The 27,979-nt window shown below is 40.1% G+C and overlaps 1 protein-coding gene and 1 long non-coding RNA gene across 5 annotated transcripts in view; one reads left to right on the top strand and one right to left on the bottom strand.

Moving 5' to 3' along the window:
* Positions 1-27,979, top strand: part of DNAH5 (dynein axonemal heavy chain 5) — a 234,944-nt gene that overhangs the window by 184,950 nt on the left and 22,015 nt on the right. The window contains exons 61-70 of the mRNA XM_072958846.1: positions 3,738-3,875; positions 5,837-5,972; positions 7,866-8,182; positions 8,769-8,924; positions 9,765-9,947; positions 16,384-16,627; positions 17,624-17,738; positions 18,237-18,427; positions 22,117-22,238; positions 24,021-24,170. Coding sequence (XP_072814947.1) covers positions 3,738-3,875; positions 5,837-5,972; positions 7,866-8,182; positions 8,769-8,924; positions 9,765-9,947; positions 16,384-16,627; positions 17,624-17,738; positions 18,237-18,427; positions 22,117-22,238; positions 24,021-24,170 — 1,752 coding nt within the window. The remainder of the gene's footprint in view (positions 1-3,737; positions 3,876-5,836; positions 5,973-7,865; positions 8,183-8,768; positions 8,925-9,764; positions 9,948-16,383; positions 16,628-17,623; positions 17,739-18,236; positions 18,428-22,116; positions 22,239-24,020; positions 24,171-27,979) is intronic.
* LOC140695721 (uncharacterized) lies at positions 148-27,852 on the bottom strand. 4 transcript variants are annotated; one of them, XR_012071564.1, is made up of 3 exons: positions 27,683-27,852; positions 21,074-21,133; positions 148-320 (listed from the first exon to the last, which is right to left on the bottom strand). It is a non-coding gene; the product is annotated as an uncharacterized lncRNA (long non-coding RNA). The 4 variants fall into 4 exon arrangements; XR_012071563.1 differs by lacking the exon at positions 148-320 and adding an exon at positions 5,083-5,392; XR_012071562.1 differs by lacking the exon at positions 148-320 and adding an exon at positions 7,792-8,145.

Below are 27,979 nucleotides of genomic sequence, written 5' to 3' on the forward strand. Positions count from 1 at the left end.
TTCACAGTGGGGAGTATTTACTTTGTAGAAGTAACTTTAAGTAAAATGAGCTGAAATCAGTACAAAATAATGGATGTTCTGACAAGGCTTACGTAAGGACAAAGATACCTCCTCCCCTGTGTTCAGTACATTTCAGGCTCCGCGCAGTCGCAGGACAACCTAGCTTTTACTGTAGGAAGTAAAGAGAGCACCATCAGGAGGGGAATCTTCTACTCGTGGCTGGAACTATGCTTCTTTTCTGAGAAGCCTGTCCAGGGCATGCCTTCCTGTGTTCTTGGGAGCATCCAGCATCTGGGAATGTTCAGTTTGTCAGGTTCCTCCTATTGGCAGTCAGAGAAATAAACGTACTTACATGGATGCTACGTGTTCCCTGCGTAGAGATAAGCAGAGGGCAACGCTAGTGCAGGTTATCATTGGGAAATTCTGCTCAATGTATTAGGAAACACAAGCCAAGGCCTCTAACTTCACTTATTCCTGGAGGGACTTCACTTACAATCTCCCACTTCCCAAGTAAAGAGAGGTTAAGGACACACCTTAAACCCAGTCAGAACCTCTCCTGTGCTAGTTAGTCATGGAGACAGTGAGGGGCGGTTCTCTGTCATCTTACAATTCCTACAGAAGGGCCAAGTGACTTCTGGAAGTGAATAAACTTAAATATTAATTGCAAGAGTAGCAATTTAGATTCTATTCAGTCTCATTCTACTGGGACCTCTTCTTGGAAACTCTGTGAAAACCAGTAAATATCAGTTCATATAAACAGAGTGTTACAGGAGTAGAGCTTTAAATATTGAATACAGATAAAAACAATGACAATATTATTTATCATATTCGTTATATGCCGTCCCAGACTTGGGATTTTACATATGTTATCGTATTTAACACACACACACACACACACACACAAATCCTAGGATGTAGTTTTTCAATATCTTAATGGAGATACTGAAGCTCACAGAGTTTAAGTAATTTTAAAAGATTCCCCCAGCTCCTAAGGTGAGCAGTTGGACCTTAAAGATTTTATGCCTTTCTATTAGTAACTTTTGAGAGCTTCATTTAAAATTAGTATTTTTTTTTTCCTGAGTAAAGTCCTAGAAAATATTCAAAATCTTTGGGGCTGTGATAGTTTGACTCAGCGGGTCACCTTAGTAAGTTGACGCATTGGCCTTGCTTTTCTTCCCTGTTTGAGCCAAGGCAACAGATGCTGCTTGGAGCAAATGTTCCAGGAGACAGATTCTTCGTAATCTGTCATTTTTAAGCCACTCTTTTGCTGTCATCAGTTCTAGTCAGTTCCGGAACTCTGACTTTCCTTTCAAGAATTATTCTGCCAAAATTTGGGAATCTGAGATTATCAGATAGGAAAAAATTTGTCTCTAAAGAATATTTTTAAGATAAATCTTTTTGTCTCAAACACTTCAGAAAAAATATGGCTCTAGTAGTGGGTCTCCCTATTAAAGTCAATTTTAACATTTTTTTGTTTTTTCTTTTTCTTTTTTTTAAACATTTTTTATTGAGTTATAGTCATTTTACAATGTTATTTCAAATTCCAGTGTAGAGCACAATTTTTCAGTTATACATGAACATACATATATTCATTATCACATTTTTTTTTCACTATGAGCTACCACAAGATCTTGTATATATTTCCCTGTGCTATACAGTATAATCTTGTTTATCTATTCTACATATGCCTGTCAGTATCTACAAATTTTGAACTCTCAGTATATCCCTTCCCACCCACCTTCCCCTTGGCAACCACAAGTTTGTATTCTATGTTCTTGAGCCTGTTTCTGTTTTGTATTTATGTTCTTTTTTAAATTCCACATATGAGCAATCTCATATGGTATTTTTCTTTCTCTTTCTCACTTAATTCACTTAGAATGACATTCTCCAGGAGCATCCAGTTTGCTACAAATGGCGTTATGTTGTCGGTTTTTATGGCTGACTAATATTCCATTGTATAAATATACCACAGCTTCTTTATCCAGTCATCTGTTAATGGACATTTAGGCTGTTTCCATGTCTTGGCTATTGTAAATAGTGCTGCTATGAACATTGGAGTGCAGGTGTCTTTTTGAAGTAGGGTTCCTTCTGGGTATATGCCCAGGAGTGGGATTCCTGGGTCAAATGGTAAGTCTATTCCTAGTCTTTCGAGGAATCTCCATACTGTTTTCCACAGTGGCTGCACCAAACTGCATTCCCACCAGCAGTGTAGGAGGGTTAATTTTAACATTTTAAAGACTTGAAAAGGGAGAACTATGATTTCAAAATTTTTTTCAAAAGAATTTAAATTCCTGCCAGCATGGACTATTTTCTACACTCTATCTTTTTCCAATATTACTTTTATGCCTTTTGAGTCTAATTTTGTAGCTTCCTTAAAACAAATGTTTTTATCTGGTCACAGCTCAAGTATTAATTCTTTTCTGGAAGGCAAGCAATATATGAAAATTACAAGAGTGACATCCAGATCACCACTACCCACAAAACCTGCATCTTTATATTCAGTGATTAATTCTGTTTCATCCTTTGTTTTAACAGCCTCATCAACACTGATGGGTCCTGCTAGGCAGATGGTTCTAAATACTCAGTTTTTTCCCCCTACAACTCAATATTACAATGTTCTGCAATTTGCCTTATGCATCTAATATTATAATGTTCTGATCTAGAGACTGGCAAACTCTGGCCCACAGGCCAAATCTAAGCCACCACCTGTATTTGTATAGCTCATGAAATTTTAAAATAAGTACCTAAGCAATAGTCTTCATTTTACCTCTTGGCCCCCAAAGACTAATATATTTACTATCTGACACTTTATGGAAAAATTTTGCTAACTTCTATTCTAATGAATTATAATTTTCTGCTCACATATATTTATGTCAAGTTCCCATTAAGATTTGCTGCAGCCTTATGGAAAATAGTATAGAGATTTCTCAAAAAAACTAAACATAGACTTACCATATGATCCAGCAGGCCCACTCCTGGGCATATATCTGGAGGGAACTATTTTTTGAAAAGATACAGTACCCCAGTGTTCATAGTGGCATTATTTACAATAGCCAAGACATGGAAACAACCTCAATGTCCACTGACAGATGACCGGATAAAGAAGCTGTGGTACATTTACACAATGGAATACTATTCAGCCACAAAAAAGAATAAAATAATGCCATTTGCAGCAACATGGATAGATCTGGAGATTGTTTTTCTAAGTGAAGTAAGCCAGAAAGAGAAAGAAAAATACCATATAATATGACTTATATGTGGACGCTAAAAAAAAAAAACCAAATGAACTTATTTACAAAACAGAAACAGACTCACAGACATAGAAAACAAACATGATTACCAGGAAGGGAAGCAGGTCGGGAGGGATAAATTGGAAATTCGAGATTTGCAGATACTAACTACTCTATATGAAATAGATAAACAACACGTTTCTACTGTGTAGCACAGGGAGTATATTCAATATCTTGTAGTAACCTATAATAAAAAAGATTATGAAAATGATGTATATGCATAATTGAAACACTATGCTGTGCACCAGAAATTGACACAACATTGTAAACTGACTATACTTCAATTAAAAAAAAAAAAGATTTGGTCTTGACTTAATGCAATTGGAGAAGACTCCAGGGGTGGAACAGAGGAAAGGTATAACACGTGACTTTGCTGAGTTCTCAGATTCTAACCTGCTGATGTTTGGTCTGTTGCCCATCCCTTCACCTTGTGTGTGTCCCGTGCAGGCCAACCTGGTGGTGCAGGAGAATCGCTACTTGCTGGCCATGCAGGATCTGCAGAAGGCCCAGGCCGAGCTGGACGACAAGCAAGCAGAGCTGGATGTGGTGCAGGCCGAGTATGAGCAGGCCATGACCGAAAAGCAGGTGGCTGTCCTCCGGCACCAGAGGGACTGTCCCACGCCCAACAAATGTCACGTATTTTTCATTAAGAAAACAAAATCTGGCTGTGTACCCTCCTGTCCCCAATGTGTTGGAGTGAACTTGACCTTTCATCCTTTGGTTGCTTCTTCCCCCTCCATGGGGCTCCAGGAGAGTCCAGCAACTTATGAAATACAGGGTGTCAGGGGAAGGGTCTCGAGTCTACAGTGCACAGTCATCACTGGTCCCCTCACCACCCAGGCTTGTGCAGTTCTCAGAGGAGTGTGTGTCTTGCTGCTCTGTGCACAGGGCAGTACCTTTGGGTGGGGGCCCACTTCCCTAGGGACTCTGGACAGCTAGTCACCCTCTGGGATGCTAGGAGAGAGAGGGCTGGAGGCCCATTCACAGAAACCAAGGATTTCTGCACACTCCTCTAGCCAGGCTCAGAGGAAAAGTCTGCATGTCTCTCTTGTGCTTTCAGACCTTTGCCCCTTTCCATCCCATTTCCCAGTCCCCCAAAGGGAGATTCCAAAATGCAAAAGCCAGGAGGGGAGGAGTTGGCCATTTTTTCATTTGGCCACATGGGAGTGGGGATGCAGAACTTAAGGGAAATAACTTAATATTAAAAGTATCTTTCCGATGAAAACTTTGTTTTAAAGGTAGGCAGAAATAAGCAACGTGGTCTCGTAGTTCCCAACTGGCCTCTTCCTTCTTGGGGAGAAGCAAGCAAGCAAGCAAACATGGCTGGTGTAGGTGTGCGCGTGCACTTTTCAGCTGGGCTTTTGGGTTTTCTGCATTAAGTCTGGTGGGACGGAGAACAGAGTAGATAGACTAGAACAAACTGCAGCAAGTATCTTGCTTCTGAAAAACACTGTCTTGTGTTATTGTTACAAACGCAGTTCATGCCCCTTATGGAAAATACACGAGTGACCCTGGAGATGAAGACTAAAAATATTTTGCTCTTTTTCATTTCATATCTGCACACCTGCCTGCTTTACATATATTAAAAGTCCATGTAAAACTCTAACAGATAACTCAGTGCATACTGCTTTATAAATTGAATTTTTAATTTAAGGATTTTTTTCTTCATTATAAACATTTCTATAAGATATTTTTAATGGCTTCAGAGTATTCTCGTTCACAGTATACCATAATCTATGTAAATAATCCTCTGTTGTTAGAGATTTATCATATACATGCTACGTATGAAAAATATTACATGAATATATATAAATATTATACATGAATTTCCAGTGGCTGGTCCCAGAGTCACTTTATCCATATCCATTATAATTTCATAAGTATGCATTTTTACAAGTAGACTTAGCAGCTGTCTTTTAAACATAGAGAAATAGAACCATTTGTTTTTAAGAACAAAACTCCAAGGTCAGTAGTGTGTGGAGGTCGGGTTAAAGGCCTTTTACTGACACGGGGAACAGCAAGGAGGACCTGCTTAGTCAGCGTGGCTGGAATTTGTGAATGAACGTCAGGATTCACAACCTGAAGAAAATCTGAAGTTTCACCTGAAGTGAAAGGAGATGTGGCGTTAGACAAAGCAATAAAGATGCTAGAACTTTAACAGGAGAAATATGCCTCATTTTAAAGTCGGAATGTGGATTCCTTTTCATCCTGTCGTGCTATGTGATATCAGCATGTATGCTTGTATTTTATTTCTAATTTTTCTTGGTAGGGAGATCATAAATGATGCAAATTTCCATTACCTCTCAGTTTATTAACACCTGGGGAGGGTCTGCCCAAGGGCAGAGGGCCCCTCGTGAGGAATCCACCCATGTTCCATAGACAGGGCGTAAGAGACAAGCTGAGCTGACACACGGATGCTTCCTGTGGAATAAATGGCTCCCATGTCTCAGAAAGGCAGATAACATCTAATGTTTTAAAGTTACGGTTTTTTAGCTGACGCTGTATTTATCTGAACAAAGTTTTCTTCTGCTTCTGGCTGTTTTTAGACCTTGCTTGAAGATGCAGAGAGGTGCAGACATAAGATGCAGGCGGCTTCCGCACTGATTGGGGGGTTGGCAGGAGAAAAAGAAAGGTGGACAGAGCAAAGTAAAGAGTTTGCTGCACAAACCAAAAGACTTGTAGGTATGTAGATTCCTTTATGAATGAGATCTTGTGTTGACTGTGAGAGGGAGTGAGCAAACATAAGCTTTAATCACCTGGCCAATTAATAATACCTGCTCTGAGCCTGGCTGTAAATACGAATTTTCTTATAAGAATCACTCAAGCTCTATCAAGGCAACAAGCAAAATTTCAGCCAAAGAATATAACCTCCCTCAATTATAGAAAGGACTTATATGGTTAACACCAGGGTATGGACATTTACGTTTAAAGGCTCTCCAATGTTGGAAAAAAAATTGAACTATACTAAAATAAAGATAACCAACCTAATAACACTAGGATTTGGCTGTGTGTCTTATGAACAATGTCTGTGTAACATCTTCCTTAAAGATAAGGATTGGTACAGAACAGACTAAGTCAGATGACCTGGGGATACGCTGAGCTGCACCTAGTGGAAGTTTTTGGCTTAAATTCTTACTTATGACCTTACTAACACTGCTAACTGCATTATTTGTATTTTGCCTGTTTTACAAAATCGTTGTTTCTTGCATTATCAAATGCGTGACTGAGCCTCTGATAAAATAATGACGAGGCAAGTTGAAGCAGTAGATCAGGTATATACTTCTGTATGAGACCAATGATTGTGGTAGTGCGACTCTAGATATGGGAAGAAGCAACAAGGGGGACTGTTTTCCTGGATCATGATAGATGAGTAAGACAGATGATCCAGAGAATTTTTGAGTATCAACAGGGCCTGATCCCTGTTAACACTTTTGAGTGGCATGTCAGCAGAATCTTCTGCCTGATCTAGGAATGAGCCTTCTGCCTGATCTAGGAATGAGCCTTCCCAGCACCGTGGGGTAAAATTGGTCGTGAAATGTCTCCCAAAATATGGTCGAATTTAGGACCAAGGGGGAGCACTGTGAACGAAAAACACTGCCAACTATACAGTAAACAAAGGATGCTGAAGCCATTAAGTCATCAGCGGCTGCCGCCAGCCCCTAGTGAAAACAAGCCTGCAGCCCGGCCCCTGCAGCCGCTCACAATGGTGCACCCTGAGGGGACTCAGAATAAGAAAGTTCAGGACACTGGCCCTAGATGGCTAGGTGCTTGTCAAAGGAATGAATTCAATGAGCCCAAATGTTTGCTCCCTCCCATACACAGAAAGGCACTAAATTCTGTAACTTGAGATGCCTGGTTTTCTTCAGTTAACAAGTAATCTTTTCATGTTCTGACTACCTGGTCTTTGTGGTAAAGCTCCTGTATATCCTAGCTCCTCCCCTACCTCTCCGGAGCCGTCCCTCAGAGCGACCTGGGAGGCTGTCATCCCAGGCTTGAAGGGGTTCGAATCCTCAGAAACGTCCGCCAAATAAAACATAATTCTCAACTTTTAGGTTGTGCGTTTGTTTCAGTCGACATTAGCAATCAAACCAAGACTTGATTATTTCAGATTCCGCTGTGTGTGTGTGTCCAGCTATATCAGCAGGGCGAGTGTTGGTCTGGCATCTCGGTAACTCTTGTTAGATGTGTTAATGACCTTGAAAGCTCTTATCAGGTCACCTTTGAATTCTCCTAGGAGTGAATGGTCATGTTGATTAAGGTCGCTTTGAATGGAGGCTCTGTCTTCTGAGGCTTTGCATCCCTTAAACTTGGAAGTCACCCCCTCACATCCCACAAGAGTCAAAATAATCCAGTGCTTCCGTGCTAGCAGCTATTACTCGGCGGACGGTTTGCAGTCTGTTTAACAGTGAACTGAACTACGGCTTATTTGCGACACAGCCACGTGTGGTTACAATTTGGTTTCTGAAATTTAGTTTGAAAGAATAGTTGTCTTTTTTTTTTTTTCATTTTTAATACTCTGCACAATGACAAGGCTGAGCACAAAGTATTTCAGTGGTGTTTTGTTTTCCTTCTTAGGGGATGTGTTGTTGGCTACAGCTTTTCTATCTTATTCTGGTCCATTTAACCAAGAATTTCGCAATCTGCTGTTAACCGACTGGCAGAAGGAAATGAAAGCCCGCGAAATTCCATTTGGAGATAATCTAAATCTCAACGAGATGTTGATTGATGCTCCTACAATTAGCGAATGGAACCTCCAAGGCCTGCCAAACGATGACCTGTCCATTCAGAATGGAATTATTGTCACAAAGGCATCTCGCTATCCTTTGTTAATCGATCCGCAGACTCAAGGCAAGATCTGGATTAAAAATAAAGAAAGCCGAAATGAACTCCAGGTAATCTGTGTTGGAGTATATTTATGTTACTAATCCATTTTAGTGCCCCAGATCAATGAGTATCTGAGGATAAAGAAATATTTGATATTTAGAAAGAATCTTAAATGTTACTATCTAGATATTAATGTTTGGAAACAATTTCTAAAAAAATTGCGTCATTTGCACTTGTGTTGGTCTTTCCTAATGCCATCTTTTAAAGGTTTCAGACACCCATTAGGACCTGAGGATCTCCTTGATAAACAGAGCAGGGCAGGATTGTATCACACCAAGTGAGCAGCACTTTATAAGGACGATTCACCATTCATTATTCCATGATTATTTGTCACAAGCGTGGTGGTGGTAAGGAAAAGGCAGTGTTGCCACCTAGAGCCTTTATGTGCTTCCCTGTAAGAGGGAGTGATGGTTCGCCAAGGGAGAGAATGCAAACAGTTTACGCTTTCTGTACCATTTCACCAAGTATGGTTCCAAGTAAGGTTCTCTGAAAATCTCAGTATTTGTCTCCAGGTGTAGAATGCTAAGGCACCATTTTCTGTCAGTTATCTTGTGATCCTGTCTGTCAAGAGCACCTATTTGGTCCTATTTCTAGGTCACATCTCTAAATCACAAGTACTTCAGAAACCACCTGGAGGACAGTCTTTCTCTTGGAAGGCCCTTGCTTATTGAAGATGTTGGGGAGGAACTAGATCCAGCCCTGGATAATGTTTTGGAGAGAAACTTCATTAAGACCGGGTCCACCTTTAAGGTAGGTTAAGCCAGTAGAGAACAACGTGCAGAGCGATTACCCTGGGACCAGCTAAATGTGGCACAGATGACGGCTTCTCAACAGGCAGCAACTCAAATCTGAGTCAGTGGCAAGAGGCATTTGCTTTTCTCTTCCACACCTCCTGCGTTGGGATTAAAGTCTTCAACAGTTGTCCTTTTAGAAATGTCTACTTCACTTGTGTAATAAAGTCTGACTCCATTTTGATGTTTGACCACGGGCAGTCTTCAAGCCCCATCATGCCCCTCTCCCCTCCATCCCCAGTCTGGGCAAGATGATAAGAAAACCTGGATCCTTTCTCCTTTGATACTTGTGGGAAATTCAAACCATGCAAGCCCCTGTTCACGCCCATGTGTGGGAATCCTCATCCCAGCCCCATCCACTAACCACCGTTAAAAACCTAAAATAGCTGCCCTTCCGTACTCTCTCAAGCAATTTTTCAGAGCTGCTTAGGACCTAATATCCCCAGAAAAGCTCCTGTGAGTAATAAAACTTTTCGTTCTCTCTTGATGTGTGTGTGACATCATCAGTCTTGACTTCTGAACCAAGTTATGGGTGGGTTATCCATCTCACTCTGCAATATGATCATTGCAATTTTGGTGGCAAGTTCTATCTTGATTGTATGGTGTATATTGAGCTTCCTCCCTTCCTTCTGTCGTCGTGGCTTGAAGCCCTGTGAATGCCTAATGACCATTTCTTCTTTAGTATACAAATGATCTCCAGGTACATAGCCATTTAAAGGAATACTGGATCCTATACAGAAAGGACTTGGTGTGATATATCTCTGTTTTATTACTTTTAACTTTCTTTTTCATAAAAAAGGTGAAAATCAGTGACAAGGAGGTAGATGTGATGGATGGCTTCAGACTCTACATTACCACCAAGTTGCCTAATCCAGCCTACACCCCTGAAATAAGTGCACGAACGTCCATCATCGACTTCACTGTCACCATGAAAGGTCTGGAAGACCAGTTACTGGGGAGAGTCATTCTCATGGAGAAGCAGGTGAGTGAAGTATGGCCGCCCCCTTTTCTGCATCGTGTTGTGATTCTTTCACTGATGAAAATAATATAGTAACAGTTGTAACAGGATTGAGTTCTCCCCTTTAATTCCTGTATTTTTTCCATTATATATTTCCAAGTGCCTTGGATAACCACTAACCAATTATCTACCCAGTAGGTTTCATCTGCATCTCATAAATCACATAAATCATTAATTGGTTTTATATAGAGGAATGATGTAACTGTGAGAATATAAGTCTCATTTTCAGCCTCATTGTTCTGGTTTTGTATCACTTTATTTTCCTGAAGTTTATTCTATTATCAGTTCTAGTCATCTGTTGACTTTTAGCTTTCTAGTACACATTAGGTTTTTCTTTCATTTGATTCATTACTATGCTTTTGGAATATAAATCGACAACTTAAAACATTGTACTCCGGTGACACAGCATTGCCAATTCTGATTTGTTATCTCAGAGAGAGCTCTGTGCAGGAAGCTTGTGAAGCCAGATTTCACTCTGCACTTGTGGAAGCTACTGGCTTAATTATGCTCTAAGCATAACTCCATGTCTGTTTTCTCTCCCTGAAAAATGTCCAATAATTTATAAGCTTCCTTGTTCTAAGTCAGCATCTCTCTAGGGAACATTTGAGTCTTAAGGAAAAAAACCTAGAGGATTTTAACAGAACTGCTTTGGGGATACTGTATGAACTATGAGTGGCTATTGATTTTTCTCCTGGGTTCAATAGCAATGAGGAGGTTACTTTACTTTACGCCCCCCTTCTACGCTGACCTAGAGATTTATTTAGGTTAAAACTAGTGGCCCAAATCTTTGGACTCTGTCCCTCCCAGTGTTGTTACCTTTTCTGTAGGTCGTACCGTGCTTGCTCTTCTGAGCTTTTCCTTATGTTTCTTTCTCTCTCTCTCCTTCCCCTCTTCCTTTTTTGAATCATCTCTTTTTATTTTTAAATTTATTGTACATAAATCACAGAGTTATACACTTGGAAGTTGACTAAGAGCATTTAATCTGGCTTCATAAATTCACATGGTTGGTGACCTCAGTGTGGCAGGGACGGAGGCTGGAGTTCCCGCCACAGACTGGCTATCGAAGTAGTCCCAGCCTTCCAGATATGTGCTGGTTTGTTTTTGGAGGGTCAGTCGAGGTGGTTGAGGAAGTTTAGCCCTGCCACACTCTTTCTGCAGGAAGGACTGGGATTCTTGATCAATAGCAAGTCATGGTAAGATGGGGAATCCCTCAGAATCTTCGGGGCAGCGTCCATGTCTCATCTCTCAGGCTCTGCTTTCCCTGTGGTGGTGGCTTCAGGGAGATAAGGGGCTTTGATGGCAGTTTGAATAATATCCTTGCCCTTGGTTTTCTTTCTGTTCAGCTGAGATGAATACAGTCTCTTTGGGAAAAATAATTTGGCCTTCCAGAGTTTTAGTTGCCACAAAACAAAACAACAGGTCTGGGACTGAGCCATAACTGCTGCAGCAGAGGTTAAAGATGGACTGAGGAGCTCTCTGAGCTCCTTTGAAAAGATTTTGAACAGCCTTGAAGAGCCAGTGTGGATCCCAGGCCAGACCTTTTTTTTTTTTTTTAATATCCTGGCAAGCTTGAGTGCCTTGAGAAATTTTAAAATTACCATCGTTTCATTTTCAGACTTCATTCCAGACTCACGGTAAATAATTCTTAGCAAAGTATGGGCAGAGTGACGTGATACTCTCTTAGAGTAACAGAGGGTCATCCTGCCTGGAATCATGTTATAATACAACATGTAACCTGCGTTTTCTTTTCTCCGAATCAAAGACTCACGCAAAAGGTGAGCTGCTGGACATCATTTTGACGGTTTTACGTAGTATTCTTCCTGCCAGCAGCTTTTCTTTTTTGGAGCCTCTGTTCTGCCCACCATACTCCCGAATCGGCCCACAGTGAGGAATCTTTTCAGCCTGGGTGGTGACAAGTGGGTCTGAGTTGATCTCTGGTGCTTTCAGGGCATTTCTGATCATCTGGTGACTTGGCTGGAAAGAGCCTATGTCTTTGCCTGTGGACCCAGATATGGAAACAAAAAAATTTTTTGAAGTCCAAATTGTTTCCTTGACCGGTGACAATGCAGTCTCTCTGACCATGATTACTTCTTAGGTGACTGTAAATATAAACTATCAACATGAAATGTCATTGGGTGAAATCGGGTCTATTGGAAGCTAGGAAGATCCCACAGATGGGAGGCTGATATTGGAAAGCATCTAAGAAATTCCCTAAAAGTGGGGCTGAAGTAAGTGGTGAACATCCTGTCAGGATGAGTTACGCCTTCACCGGTCTGTTGATTCTTCTGGTGAAAGGCGGCTTAGAACAGTAAATTAGGATGCAAGGGAAAGGCTGCTCTCCTCTGGAGTTCATAAATTCACCAGCCGCCCAGTGTCCTGGGAACCCAGGCAGTGAGGAGCCTTCTTGTCACGCAGGATCTGGTCTCATGAGCGCTCAGCTGTACAGCCTGCTGGACCCTCCGATTTGTTTGCTTCAGAAACAAATGGAAACCTCAGAGCATACGAATGCAAGGACGGCAGATCTTCAGCTGGCTTTATGCTTTTCTGTGTGCTTCAAGGCAGTCATTTTAAATGCCTGGGCTGTTCAAATTCACATCAAGGTCATATTCAGTTGTTGACTTGATGTACCTGGGAGTAGATTTAGACAGCCTGCTGTTGTCACCCGAAGGGTGTGTGGTGAGACTGTTTTAAACAGGCAGCAAACCAGTGGCCCTTCAGAAACTTTCCTTTAAAGAAACCCAGTCTCTCAGGGTCACTCTCACTTTGATCCTAGAGAACAAGACAGAAACTCAAAGAGAGCTAGGTACTATTAGGGGAAAAATACTAATATTGACTAATAGCTACTGGTCACAGAGTACAAGGCCTCAAGTCTCATCATTGTTCAGAATTTTGGATGAGTGAACAGGTGTGTGATTTATTTCCTTTGGAGCTGGAAGGACCTGAACTCGGTGGAACTGACATGGGAAGTAATTTAGTAAGACACCAAACAGACATTGTTATCACCGGCTCACTGGCGGTGGAGGAAAAAAAAATCTGTTTCTGAGTTTTGTTGTTTAATCTTTCTATTTTAATTAAGGTAAAGAAGAGAAAGAATCTTCAGGAATGAAAGCCTGGCTGATAATTTTAAAATGAGAGCTCTGGAAGGCTGTCAGTCATCTGCTTTAAAAATGATGAGGTTTATGTGCACAAAGAATTTTAGTTTTTGTTTGTACCTTCATGAGCTGCTTGATTTTGATCATTTAATTAATTAGTAGTACATTTCATGAAATTTTATGGAATCACTGCTGCATTTTCTTACTCAATTCGGCGATACTTTGCACATTATCACAGTTTCTGTAAAATTTTTATGTTGTAGCCTTAGTATATACAATCCATAGCACAAGTGTTAACTGTTCCGTGTGTGTGTGTGTGTGTGTGTGTGTGTGTGTGTGTTGAGGTACTCTCTTTTGTGGGCAAAATGCTTATAGACAAAGTTATTTTGATTAATTTTTGTCTCTTAATTTCTTAATATTAATTTAGAAAAGAATGCTCCTATATATTATGGAGCTAAAGTTGTAATCCAACAGAAATGTGTTGAAATCAGTTGTACAAATGAAAATATGCCGAAAACTTTACTCCAAACTAGGTTTTCCATTTTGAAATCTCAAATAAAAAGCAAGTAGCAATTTTTCTGTTTTCTCTCAGAGATCACTTTCTTTGCCCTCTGTTGTCCTCTTCTAGGTTTTGGCTGCTGGTGTACTATTTAATAGTTTGTTTTCATAATCCAAAATACTATCTTAAGTTGTAGTATTTACTTTAGAGTATATTATTTCATCAGTTTCAAACTATGGGGGAAATTTACTTCTTAGCCTTATTTTAATCCTTTGGGAATATATGCGTTACATTTATTGACAGTTTTATTTAATTAGTGTTGTTAACAATGATATTAAATTGACCACAATCATCTCAATAATATCCAAGCTTTACTTATTATCTTTAAAATCAGAAATGGAATAATTTGCACCTTATTGTATGCATTACTGATAACTGTTCATTTTACTAATAATGGTTTTCGTAAGCAACATGGAGGCACGATTTTAGTCTCAGTCCCATAGCTCTCAGTGAGAGATGAGATTGGAAATACAGGTTGTAACAGGTTTTACAAACTATGTTGAAAATTTTGGACCTTTCCAAATAGTTAAGGGAGATCCCTCAGTGACTGGGAGCAGAAAAGGGGGTGATGGCAGAGCAAAGGGTCTGCGGGGAGACCAGTCATGATTAAAGAAGTAATTAAAGACTACATAGGGCAATTGCTGTGTACTTGGAACAAATGGAGGGAAGAAAGATGATTATGTTGGAAGGCTCAGTAAGACTTGGTGCAGTTTTGGGATTTGACAGCCCATGGTCTTGTTTCCAGCAGACGTGAAAGCGTGTGCAAGATTAGAAGGTTCTCCTTTTTTAAAAATCCCTTTTCAGCTACTTCATTATGCTTTTATGATGATATGTGAAATTCTAAAGTATGATTTATTTTGTGCCAACTTATAATTTTATTTTTCAAACTACTCATTTCCAAATAAATATTATAATACATCTGAAAATACATGCTGGAAGCGAATCAAGGGAGGGGATGAAGAGATGCATTCTGAGCAGCTATCATGATCCAGTTACTGGTTTCAGCTGCTTGTCTAGTGATATCCTCACAATCACTCTCTAAGCTGTTTTTATGTCCACTTTGCAGATGAAGAAACTGAGGCTTATAGACTTGTGTAGCTAATAAATCCTGGGAGTTAGGATTCAGACATATCTTCCTGATGTCAAAATCCTCCCTCTTCCCACTGCTTTACTTTCCTTCCCTTACCTGTTCAACCAACAGTTATTAACTGGTTGGAATAATGCTTATTATGGCTTTTAAAACAGAGGCCAATACTCTTTGTGTTCATGCGATTTTGTCACCACAACCTTTATTTTTAACTTCATGGTTTTCAGTTACAAAGGGAGAATTTTCGTACCTTTATTTTTAACTTCATGGTTTTCACTTACAAAGGGAGAATTTTCGTATTTGTATTTCCGGCATTAAGACATGACTAGATTTTTGAGTTCACCATAGGTTTCAGTTTATCAGTTTGAGAATGGGTATAGCCTTTAATCGTTCACTCCACAGTATTAATGGAGAGCCTACTACGTATGAGGCGTTCTGCTAAGAGTTGGAGAATGTGTCAGTGAACTCCAAAATCCTTGGAGTGTAATTATTTAATTATGTCTTATGTTAGAAAGTAAGTAAATAATCATTGCAATCAATGAGTAGTCCTCTTATGTCTTACGTTATTTCATATGATTCATCACTGCATTTAACTTTAGATTTCTAGTTTTCTCAGTAGGGAGTCGGATCTACAAAACCTGCTGAGCCATATCCAGAATACCTGATTGAGATTTATCTTTCTGAAGCTACTCTCGCCACGTGAGCTTGGTACCACGTGCGCAGGCAGCTGCCCAGTAGGAACTACCCACTAATGCCTGCCTTTCTCTTCAAAATTTTAAATACTATTTACTCATTGCCTTTTCCTTTTTTAATTCTTTTATGAACTTCAAGTCTCTTATAAAACAATGTGACTCATGAATGCACAATTTGACTTGGTGCCAGAAGCATATTTTCTTTGTTGTCTCCCAGCCTCTGGGCTTCCTGCTGCCTTTGGCTTGTTCAGTGTCACGGCCATTTCTTCCTTCCCCCACCCTCACCAGCCCCATCGTTTCTTTCCTTCTCTTTCACTGTCTCCCCCTCTCCAAACTACCAAGCAGAAGAAGTGGCCAGTAATAACAATAATCTTCCAAAGCCATTCTCTCCCCAGTTATCCATAAAGGTCTTGCAGGAAAGAGTCAGAGCTTCACTTCTCTTGGTGAGAACAGCGTCTTTGCAGGTCAAGATGATTTTTCAATTTAAATGTACCTGCAGTAGCAGCATAGTTTGCTTGCCTAACTTTTTGGACACTTGCTTGTCACGGAATTGGGTACTATTTCAACAAGCAAGTTGAAAATAATCACATTCAAACAACAGCAGAAATCAAATAGGGGTAAATGTATTTAATCCAAGACATATATACTTGTCTTCAAATATATTTCAGTTTCAAAACAAGAGTAAATATAATCACAAAAGTCACTTAAAAATGATTTGACTTCAGGAAATAAATAGATAGTAAAGGGGATATTGGTAATTTTTTTTTTTTTAGCGAATTTTGCATTGTTTGCCACTAATTTTTTCCTCCATTAATTCTCCTCCTCTTATTTTGGTGTCCGTATTTCCCTCAGTCAAATATGGTGACTACAGTACAGAAGCTTGAGAGTAGCCCCATAGGTTAACTTTTCAAGAAATGGCCAAACAATAGTTGTTAATTAAGGAGGAAAATATATTTATGCAAATTGACAGGAACTGGAGAAAGAAAGAACTCGTCTCATGGAAGACGTAACTGCAAACAAAAGGAAGATGAAGGAGCTCGAAGATAATTTGCTTTACCGGCTGACGAGTACCCAGGGGTCCCTGGTGGAAGATGAGAATCTCATCGTTGTGCTAAGTAACACAAAAAAGACAGCCGAGGAGGTGACACAGAAGCTGGAAATTTCGGCCGAGACAGAAATTCAAATTAACTCAGCCCGGGAGGAATACAGACCTGGTGAGTTTGGTAATGAAAGACAAATGTCGCAGGAAAATGAAGCGAGAAATGAGAATTAGAGGAATTGAAGTAAGGAAGGATGTTATGTAAATGATGATGCAAAGTGAAGTGGCTATTTGTTTTGTCGCATTTCTTTGGGAAATGTTCAGTAAAAGTGAGATGAAGACATTTTTTGATGGTGCAGATTTTCTAGGTCTTTATAATTCATGTTAGTTGACAAATTCTTTAAGGTTCCTGTGGACTTGTTTTTAAACTAGAAATTAAAGAGGAGCATTTTTAAAGGATATCCAACTACAAACTAGTGAAGTTGAGGAACCCATGCTGCATTTGTGGGCTGTTCACTAGTTTATCATTTGGTAACCACAAGCCTGTATGTTTTGATTGTAGTCTTGTATTAGTTCTCTGCTCTCATGGGAACTCGTCAGCCTTATCTACCAATTAGCAAATCGTTATTGTTTGTGGGTTACAAAAGGAGCCTGCTAAAAGACTTCAGTTTCTTTTAGTAATTTATCATTCCTCCTGGAAAAATAATCGAAACAATATCTGCTAGTGGAGAGTCAAGGGCGTCATATTTACGATGCCTTGATTTGCCAACTTGAGGCCAAGGTTATTCAGGGCTTCTTCATGGAGCGTAAGAAGGAGGTCCTTACAACGCCTACACACACAGTCTGCTGGGTGTTATAAGCTGTGCTATCCCATTGGTTGTCTTTTCTATCTATGAAAAAATGTAATAAAATATATTTATAAGGGATCTAGAGATTCTGAAAAGGAAAGTATCATTTAATGAACACAAATAGCAGACTCCCTGTCCCAAGCTTATAAAGAAGAATTAAATATATATGATGAACGTCGCTCTAGACTCTCATTGCTGGTAGACGGTCATTGAAAAGACATAAAAATAAAACTTGTTTTCATTTAGGCTTCAGACTGCTCTGTGCACAGGTCATTTATTTTCCACCCTTGTAGTGACCGCAATCTTGCTCTTTGTCTTTTCAGTTGCTACACGAGGCAGCATTCTCTACTTCCTCATCACGGAAATGCGCTTGGTTAATGAGATGTATCAGACTTCGCTCCGCCAGTTTCTTGGCTTGTTTGACCTTTCCTTAGCCAGGTACATCTGTGCTCAGGAAGCCAAGCTGAATTCTTTATCTGTGGGCTAGGATGATGACATTACATTGATAACATCTTTTCCCTTTGCTACTAAGATTCTTTTTTTTTTTTTAATATCAGATGAGCATAATTGCCAGTGTGTTAACAAATCATTCTCATTTGTCATTTTATGCTCAGAGAAAGCTTTACCAACTATTCATTGATTGATTGATTCCTTTGGTTTGCCCTCTTTCTGCTAAACAAGAAAATTACCAAGACGTTGTTGTGAGTGATAATGCCCTGTGGATAAAATTGATTCAGACAAAAATGTGGAGGATTCTGTTACGTTAGTTCACGCTGAGAAAATGCTTGTTATTTTAGATTTAGGAGGCTTACTCTAGATGTGTAAAAAGTAAGAATTGGTCCTCCAGAGTTACTTGTTTTACGTTAAAGATGTTGTTTTTAGGGACAATTGAAAAGGGCGATGGGATAAGCCTGATTGAAGTGTTCTATTCTCCAGGTCTGTCAAGAGCCCAATCACAAGCAAGAGGATCGCTAATATTATAGAACACATGACCTACGAGGTTTACAAGTACACAGCCCGGGGATTGTACGAGGAGCACAAATTCCTCTTCACCTTGCTGCTTACCCTGAAGATTGACATCCAGAGGAACCGAGTCAAGCACGAAGAGTTTCTCATCCTTATTAAAGGTCAGTATAAGAACAGGAAGCGCTGTGCACAGGTGCAGATGTAGGAATCATTGTGAAGGTCCTGTGCAGTTTTTTTTTTTTGGCAATTGCAGTTTTCCTTGCATCTCATTGAAGATCGCATTTATGTGAGATCTTTTATTTGTCCATTTAGTGCATGAATATTTATTGAAAACATACTGTGTGCTGGCACACGGAATAGGTACTTGGGACAGATAACAAACAATAGTAAATTGTGTAGTATGTGAGAAAGTGGTAAGCACTATGGGAAAAAAACAGAGAAAGGGAGATGGGGGAGCGTTACAGGGTGTGTGCAAGGGGGAGGTTTAACATTTTAAATGAGATATTTAGTGGGGTCTCTAGTTGGGTAGGACTCCCAAGACATGGACAGGTGAACCATGGCCTGAAGGAGCAGGGGATGCGGGTCCTGGGGCATTTAGAGGAAGTTTGAAGGATGAGGAGATGGCATCAGGGGCTCAGAGCCTGGTGTGATGGAGGCAAAGCCAGGCAACCAGGGGGGCTGGAGCAGAGCGGGTAAGGTGACCGTACCGCGCATGCCCTGAATGTTTCCTTTGTACCTGTTGTGACGTCACTCACAGACGGGTCCCCTGTGCCACTGGAACAAGACAGCCCTGTGGAAGGCTGGGAAACCTACATTTGCTAACACATTCTTGAAAGTCTGGGCAAAAAACTATTTAAAATAACCGTGGAAGTGATGCTGGGATTGAAACGGTTTTATATACTGTATCTTTCTTTTTTAAAAACTTTTATTGAAGTATAGTTGATTTACAGTATTTCTTTCAAGTGTATAGCCGATTGATTTAGTTATACATATACATGCATATATATATATTTTTTTCTTTTCAGATTCTTTCCATTATATGTTATTACAAGAAATTGAATAGAGTTCCAGGTCTATCTTTAAAGATAAGACACAACTTTATCTTCAGAGGGGGGTGGATTTTCACGACTTCACTTGGAGAGTAGTTTGCAGAGGAACTTGAAGAGGACCCCGGTCGGGGCAGAAGGGAAGGGCACACGTGGCGGGTGTGTAGGTCGGAGTCCTACTTACACATATTCATGTTCATATACATAGGCCTGTGCATATATATTTATCTTATAGCAGCAACAAAGACTCATTCAGTTACACTTGAAAATTTAGAAATATATGATCTGTGGCTGATTTCTTTCTCTACTCTTTGTTTCAGCCCTCGAATCTTTGCTCCTTAGGTTTCTTTATTTTCCCAGTTTCCTAAATCAGAGCACAGGGAAGATAAATGGTCTGGAGAGACATCCCCTTAGATAGACATGCAGGTGTAGGGGTTGCTTTCTCCCTTAAGTGAGTCTTCATACATCACTAATTCCTGGCCTCAGTGGGTCTGGTCCTCCAGCTGGTGGGGCTTCCCACGGGAAAGCTGTGCCTGACCTCCTCAATTCAGGCATGGGAGCCGTCTCCCCATGGAAATGACATTGGACATAGCGTCCTGGACTGGTTGAAATAACTGTAAATCATGTTACAGTTTGGCATGATGATATCAAACATGGGATTAAGGCTTAGGAAGACTTGAAGGGGAAAGAGCGGCTTTGCCACTTTCTGGATGAACAGTCTTAAGCAGGTGACAGCCTTCTCGAGCTTCAGTTGCCTCCGCTGTACAACAAGGGTAGTCAAATCTACGTAATAGGATTATTGAGAATTCACACAACTTATACAAACCCTGGCAGATAGAATATGGTCAGCAAGTGACAGATTATATCAGCTTTAGTTTTTTAGTTTATTTTGCTTGGTCTGAGGCTTGCATGGGTTGGACCGGTTTTTGTGGGCCTTTGGCATTCAACAGCTGGTTTTTGTACTGCTTTAAGACACAGTTTCCTAAGATTTCCTTCTGCTAATTATGCTGGTGAGAGCTGCCCAATGGCATGATCCCTCCGTAGGGACTTTAAAATCACTTGTTTGAAAATGTTATTTAGCTAGCAACAGTGTTTAGATACTGGTCTCAATTAATTTACTCATCTCTGGATGGGAAAGGATGAGCCTAGATGACTTTCTAAATCTGTCTTAGCTATGCCGCTCTATGATTGCATGGTATAACTTGTATAAATCTTTCATTAAAAGCATGTATCATTTTTACAAAGAATTATGATAAAGATTTAAATCTACTTTTCCCCAAAGTGAGGGTTTGAGGGTTTGAAGGGACTGGCATAATTCTCAATCATCTTGATAATTTATTTTGAATTATTCCCATCCCAGCTGTTCATTCAGCAGGAGTCCATCTAATCTGGTGTCATATTATCCAGGAATATGTCCCTCCTCCTCCTCCCGCCCATTACAGTAGTCTTTGTGGCCCATTGTATACTTTTGAGGCAGACAAGATATTCATGACCTCGTTACCCTCTACTAAGTAATGAATAATGCTTTGGCTGCAAGGAACATCCTTTCTTTCCCATGAATAGCTTTTCCCTAACTCTGTGGTGAATACCTTATTCTTTTCAGTTGGTCAGAAAATGGGCAGTTTTCTTGGAAATTGGTGTGACATTTTTCAACACAGTGCCATTGTCTTTAACTGCTCCCTAGTGTTCAGGCAATCTGTTTTGATTTTATGAGTTAATATTTTCATTGAAATGGCTTCCCTTACCTTTTGTTCTGCTTACCTTGGAAGTATACTAAGATAGATTTGGCAAAAGACAGCAATTTAGTGGGGTCCATGGTACCTAAATAAAGTAGAGATTGGCTCGATAAATATCTTGAGCATTATCATTTGTTTATGACCTGCTCTGTTCCAAAAAATAGTGTAGCCAAATGGATTGGTTACATCCTTTTATGAATTATGCTTAGAGCATATTTTCTGTGAAACATTTTAATAGATGTTATTTATTAAATAGCGTATTTCATCCTATAGAAGACTTGCTAACTCTTTCCTTGACTTAAAATATGATTTTTCTGAGATGGGCAGCAACAACATTTTAAGGTGTCATTTATTTTATAGTGTTGTGAGAGTTATGGGAGTTACATGAGCTTGGGTATATCATCAGGAAAAAGGTAGGAGTCGGTACCCAGTGGAAATGTTTGCTGTGGTTAGACTGACCAAAAATAAGTGCCATAACACGGGGCCCTTGGGTATGCTCAAAATGATGTAAATGATACACTGATTTGTAGGGGAGAACCCTTCAAACACAGGTAGTGCTACTAACATTTCTAGGTAAATTATCTCCTTAAAATGAGCTTATGTCAACATTCGGCAATTCTTAATGCTGACAGTAGCTGCTCATTTAGCGACCCTCTGCTTTGTCCTTGATCCCGTTTTGAGTGCCTTACACATATATTTTCTATCATTCTGCTGTTTTCAGACACCCAGGCTTCATTATTCCCATTGTACATATTTGGAAACTGAGGCCCAGACAGATGAGCTTGTCCTGGACCGTGGCCAGGTGGAGCTAAGATAGAATCCAGCACTTGTCTGGATCCAAACCTATATTATTGATTCTTAAATTTTTTTTCCCCTAAAACCATGTATTTCTGTATTACATTTTAAAGCTTGTTCGTCACTATGATTCATGTTTCTGAGTTTAATAAATGTCAAGATGGTAAAATAATTGAAATTAAAATAGTTTCAGCAAAAGTTTTTTTTTTATAAAGAAACGATTTTACAGTAAAGAAGGAAAAATGTAATAATTTTAGATGTTTCACTTGAAAGGTGGTGCCTCGTTGGACTTGAAAGCCTGTCCTCCTAAACCGTCCAAATGGATCCTGGACATGACCTGGCTGAATTTGGTGGAACTCAGCAAACTTAGACAGTTTTCAGATGTCCTTGATCAGGTACCTTATGCTTTGAATAAACTTATGATAATGTCACAGTGATTTATCAGTGGCTACATTACTTGTGGGAGAGAGAGATTTCTTGCTATGGTTACTCACACAATGGTAGGACCAGTGCCTGGCCTTCTTTACAGCCCACTCATGCTCTGATAAAGCAGACTCCACCCGTGGCCCACTGGCCTCACAGGAAGACGTTATTTGCCCAGGAAGTTTAACCAGTGCTGACCTGGGCCATATGTCAGTTTCACCAATTGGAGATCCACAAGTGGGAACACTGACAGATTCAGTTAGGTTACATGATGAGATATGCTCAAGAGGTTTTGCCTTCTTTCTAGAGATTAAATGAACAGAAATATGAACATCCTGTGTCTTAATGCTAAATATCCTTTCTTTCTTGCGTCTTGTTCCTCTCTCTCTCCTCCTTTTCTCTGGCTCCTCATTATACTGCCCTAGCTAGGCATCTGGGTGTGACTCTAACACAGCCATTTGGCCTTTTATCTTCAGGAGCTGTCCTTTCAGAACAGCCAGTTCTTGATGAATTGTGTGTCTATTGGTATCATGGAAGTTGAGTATAGAAAACTAAATTGGGACAAGCCAGGAAACAGGTTCTTGAAAATCTGGTGACCAGAGAGAAGTCACATGGACCAGCAAGGTGGCTTTCTTAGCTGCAAGTTGAAGGCTTTTTTTGACCAAAAAACATCCTAGGGCTGGTTCTTGACTTTTCTACTCTAAGTTGACAGGAAGATTAAGTTCTGCTATATTTTTATGTTTCGGCTTAATCCTGGTGATTACCATGCAGTTAGGGGACAAACCATCCTACTGGGTTAAATAACTTTCACCTGGGAGATTTTAATGCATTCTAGCTTGTTCCCCCGGGGATGACGCCAGAGTGATCTTTCCTGGACCATTGTCTGTCAAGTAGCTCTCTTCTGGAGGTTATATTTTATACCTGAAATCCATCCACATTATATAGTCTTTCATGACTGAAAGAGGTGATTTTTATTCTTACATGATATTTTCTGACTATGAACCTAAATGTGTTTTCCTTTAATTAGACCTTCAAAAAATACATTTGGGGCTTTAATCAAAGGGGATCTACCAGAGAACATAAGATTATATTTATCTGCAGATGTTATTCTATGAGTTTCAGATACTTGCCCATATAATGCTTGTTTCTCTTTGATTTTTTAAGCTCCAAAGAATAACAGGCTGTGTTTTATTTCCCTTTATTAATTGCCTGTAGGAAGCAAGTGCGATTATTCATTTGACGACAATATTAAGTGGTATATTTCAAATTACTCTAGATTAATACAGTATTGACCAAAAAACTTCAATAACAAACATGTATTAAATATCTTCTTTTGTTCCAAGAATGGTCCTGGGAAATGAGGAAACATAAGTAAACGAGACTTGGTTCTTAATCATAGGGGATCTCTTGGAGCAAATCATATTTCCTTAAAATAATGAAAATGAATTTCTATTGATCTCTTTATTCTGTTACAAATTTGCTACCACAAAGGCATAGAAGAAATTACAACCCGGGACTCTCCCTCCTTTGAAAGGGAGACGTAGGCTGGCGTTAACACAGACTGACTTTAGAACAAATCACATTTGATTTTAGACTCTCCAACTTTTGGCACTAGAATATAAAATTTTAAAGAATAGTCAAGGGATGTCATTCACACATGTCTGCAATGGTCAGAAAGTTAGAGGAAAAATGTGAACTCTTAGGAAAAGAGTTTTCTGTGGTGTGACACGTTTCCTATCCCCTGGCATTTTCAGATATCAAGAAATGAAAAAATGTGGAAAATTTGGTTTGATAAGGAAAACCCTGAGGAGGAACCCCTTCCAAACGCCTATGATAAATCTCTTGACTGCTTCAGACGTCTTCTCCTTATTAGAGCCTGGTGTCCTGACAGAACCATTGCCCAGGTAAAAAGTACATATTTTAAAAATAGGAGAATATTACAAAGGAGAATTTCCTTTTAAATTTAAGAGACTATTTAAAATGTTCACCCCAATGAGAATTTTTCTTGTAGGCTTTTATATAATTTTCTAGCAATGCAGATGTGAAAAATGGAAAAAACAAACAAATAAATGTACTGGGGCATACATGTGGGCTACGTGATTTAATAATTTTCTTTGGTCTAAGTGGTACAATAAGAGTGAATGAGGAAACCATGTTTTGAAGGTGAGTATGTCGGTATAGCTTGAAGGTGATGTAATGTTCTTCCATATCATTTTTATATTAACTCAAAAGTGATACAGCTCCTCCATTTTGCTAGTGGGGAAATAGTAAAATAATGTTTCTTTTTTTAATTAAAAAAATTTTTTTATCTGTTTGTTTATTTTTAATTTATTTTTATTGAAGTATAGTCAGTTACAATATGTCTATTTCTGATGTTCAGCATAATGTCCCAGTCATACATATATATATGTATACATCATTCATTTTCATTAAAGGTTATTACAAGAAAAATAATGTTTCTTGAATGGAGGAAGGATGTGCAGGTACTGGGGGGAGAGAGAGGCCAGAGGGAAGCAGAGTATTCCCAAACCCGCAGTCATTTCCCTGGAGCGTGTCACAAACCTCCGTGTAAGAAAGCAGGCTGGCCTAACATTCTTTGAAAGGTACATACGATTTAAATGTAAACCCTTCCTCCAGAAGGTCCATGTTTTCAAAGGCTTTTCATCTGCTGGCCCTACTATCATAGAAGTTCACCCACTAGACAGACGTGTGGTGTCTTGCCTTCACAGCTAAAAGTTAAACTTTAATATTCACAGACGTTGATTTTTTTGAACAGACTTCTTAAATAAGCCATAAAGTAACAATAGGCTAGAGTTTCTAATAGGATGTAGGCAGTCATCCCTGTCACCCTCCAGAGGGAGTGTTCAAAACACACGGAATCACCACCGCCAAGCCCACCTGGGTGCTGCGGAGTCACAAAAACAACCAGATTCAACGGTTTATGGAGAAAAGAAAAACGAGTTCTGGCGCTCAGGGCACTGAGATCACCCTTCCTTTGGTTTTTCTTCTCGACCTCATTATTTTTATGCTGCCCAGATGAACTGTCAAACAGTTGCCTTATTTAAAGGAAGTATAGAAGGTTCAAGTAGTCTCTCTCTCCCTCCCCCCCTTTTTCCCTCTTCTTTTCCCCTTCCTTTCTCCCTTCCTTCCTTCCTTTTTCTTTCCTTCCTTTCTCTCTTTCCTTCTTCCTTCCCCCCTTCCTCCCTCTTTCTTTTTCTTTCTTTCTTTCTTTCTTTCTTTCTTTCTTTCTTTCTTTCTTTCTTTCTTTCTTTCTTTCTTTCTTTCTTTCTTTCTTTCTTTCTTTCTTTCTTTCTTTCTTTCTTTCTTTCTTTCTTTCTTTCTTTCTTTCCTTTCTTCTTTCTTTCTTTCTTCTTTCAACACTATATTGGGTTCAATGCTGAAACTGAAGTCTCCCCTGCTCCCCTGTACTTTGTCTTCATCCTGGCCTCTGTCATCCTTAAGCTGACAACAGCCATGGCTTCCTAACTTGCCTCCTGTAGTTCATTCTTGCCCACTCTAATCCATTCTATATATTCTAGAAGAAAGAGAAATATCATTATGGTATTCCTTTAATGGCTCCCATGGCTCTTATGATAACACCCAAGTCTTTAACAAGATCTAGAAGGCTCCTTGGAAAACTGTTCTCTCCTCTGAAGTTCTTACACATTAGAATGCTTCATAATTTTCCACCAGACATCTTCCTGGGACGCATATTAGAAGGTCTACAATGTAGATTCCTTCAACCCCTATTCCCCCAGAAATAGCCTCAGGCTTGTTCTCAGCATTTTGGCTGAGCATGACTGGGGCATTCAGAAGCCTGGTTGCAAGAATGATGCACTGTAGGAGGCTGTCTCGTGCTTCTGCCTGTTTATGTACAGGTGAGCTAAGAATGGTTTTTATATTTTTAAATGATTGGGGAAAAACACAAGAAGAATGATATCTTGTGATATGTAAAAATTATATATGTTCAAATTCCAGTGTCTATAAAGTTTTATTGGAATGTAGGCATGTTCATTTGTTTATGGACTATCTGTGGCTGCTTTTGTGCTACAGTGGGAGGTAGGTAGAGTGGTTGGAGCAGAGTATGTATGGCCACCAAAGCCTAAAATATTTAGCACCTGGCCCCTGATGTGCATAACAGTGTGTTAACTTGTAGCCTGAATGGAAAGTCCACGTTGGGTCAATGCTGACGGGTATGGCAAGACTAGCCATTTTGAGCTCCTTGCTGTGCCACAGTATGAAGCACCCGGATCTTGAGGAGTACACTGTAGAGATGCTGCACTGATGGCAGGTATCTGTGGCCAGCAAGCGACTGCCTCTTGTGGAACACCTAAGCATCCAGGCTTTGAAGTCCTTCCTGACCACAGAGCACAATGCCTCAGTGACCAAATGTGTACACAGAAGAGACTTTTGGAGAAGCTAAGGGACATGTCAGATAAATTTTTGAAGTGCCCATCAGAAGGCTTGTAAAAAAACGTGTAGGTGTTTATACTCTGGTTAAGGAATTCAATACTGGATCTGGCCAACCTAAAAAAAAATTGACAGATACAAAAATAAGTGGTGTCTTCTGCTCCCAATGCAATTGGACTAAACTCCACCTCCTCAGAACTTCTCCCAAGCACTGAAGCTCATAAAGGAGAAGAAGGGTAGGATGGGTGAGCATCTTCATGAGTGAGGGGCCCAAGTGCTGTTTGGTCATTTCATTGCCACTGGCGGAGCCCTGCCAGCCAGGATCCTGGCTGCCACTGCTGGGACCTTTGGGGAGTCATTTTGAGATAATTACTGAGGCAGGAAGACCTGTGCACTCTCCCAAATTGATGTACCACTTAATCTGCCACTGATTTGGTGACCTGGACATTATGGTCAGAGATTACGACTTGAGAAGAAGGTGAAGGGACCCCAGAGCAAAATGGCCCAGCCCTTTTGAATGAGCTGCTGTGAGTTTAGGGGATGGAAATGGTCATTTTTGTGTGTGTGTTCTTGTGGGAGAAATGGTGATTTCATGATAGATTGCTTTTAAAAAGGAATCTTTACTCTGTAATGTGGATGGTAAGGCTTTTGAGGGGAGTCTCCACAAACCAGGAGGAACCAGGAAGTAGAAACACTTCGGGCATTCAGCTGTCTAGACACAGCACCCCTTTCCTCTTCTAACAGAGACAGGAGAGGAGATAGGGGAGCTGGAAGATGTTCTTACTGTATCCTCTGCCTTCTCACTCTAACCTGCAAAGAGAGCAAACATGAGTGGGGGACATCCTCTCAGTTAGTAACCTCAGAGACCTGGGGTCCAGCGATCACTCTGAGGATGTGTGGAGCATAGCTAGGTATGCAAAATGGAGGGAAAGCCTGTGTTATTGGCTGGAATTAAACTCTGGATGATTTTTAAGGCAAAGAAAACTATTTAACCAGCTCCACTCACCCTTTGGTCCAGGTCTATCTGAAGGCTGTCTGATTTCAGGAAGTTGTCTTGTGTCTCTGGGAATGGGAGTGGAGAGGCGTACCTACCCAGCCCTCGGAAGGTTCCACGTCATGGCGCCCTCGGAAGGTTCCACGTCATGGTGCCCTCGGAAGGTTCCGCATGATGGTGCACTTGGAACTGGGCTCTGCTTGTTACGGGAGAACAGTTTTTCCAGGGAATTCCATTGTGGGGACAAACTTGGGTTTTACTCCCATGTGGTGGGAGAAAGTATCAAGAGGAAATTTTTCTTTGAGGGAA

Source organism: Vicugna pacos, chromosome 3 (genome assembly GCF_048564905.1).
Source record: "Vicugna pacos chromosome 3, VicPac4, whole genome shotgun sequence".
Classification (NCBI taxonomy): domain Eukaryota; kingdom Metazoa; phylum Chordata; class Mammalia; order Artiodactyla; family Camelidae; genus Vicugna; species Vicugna pacos.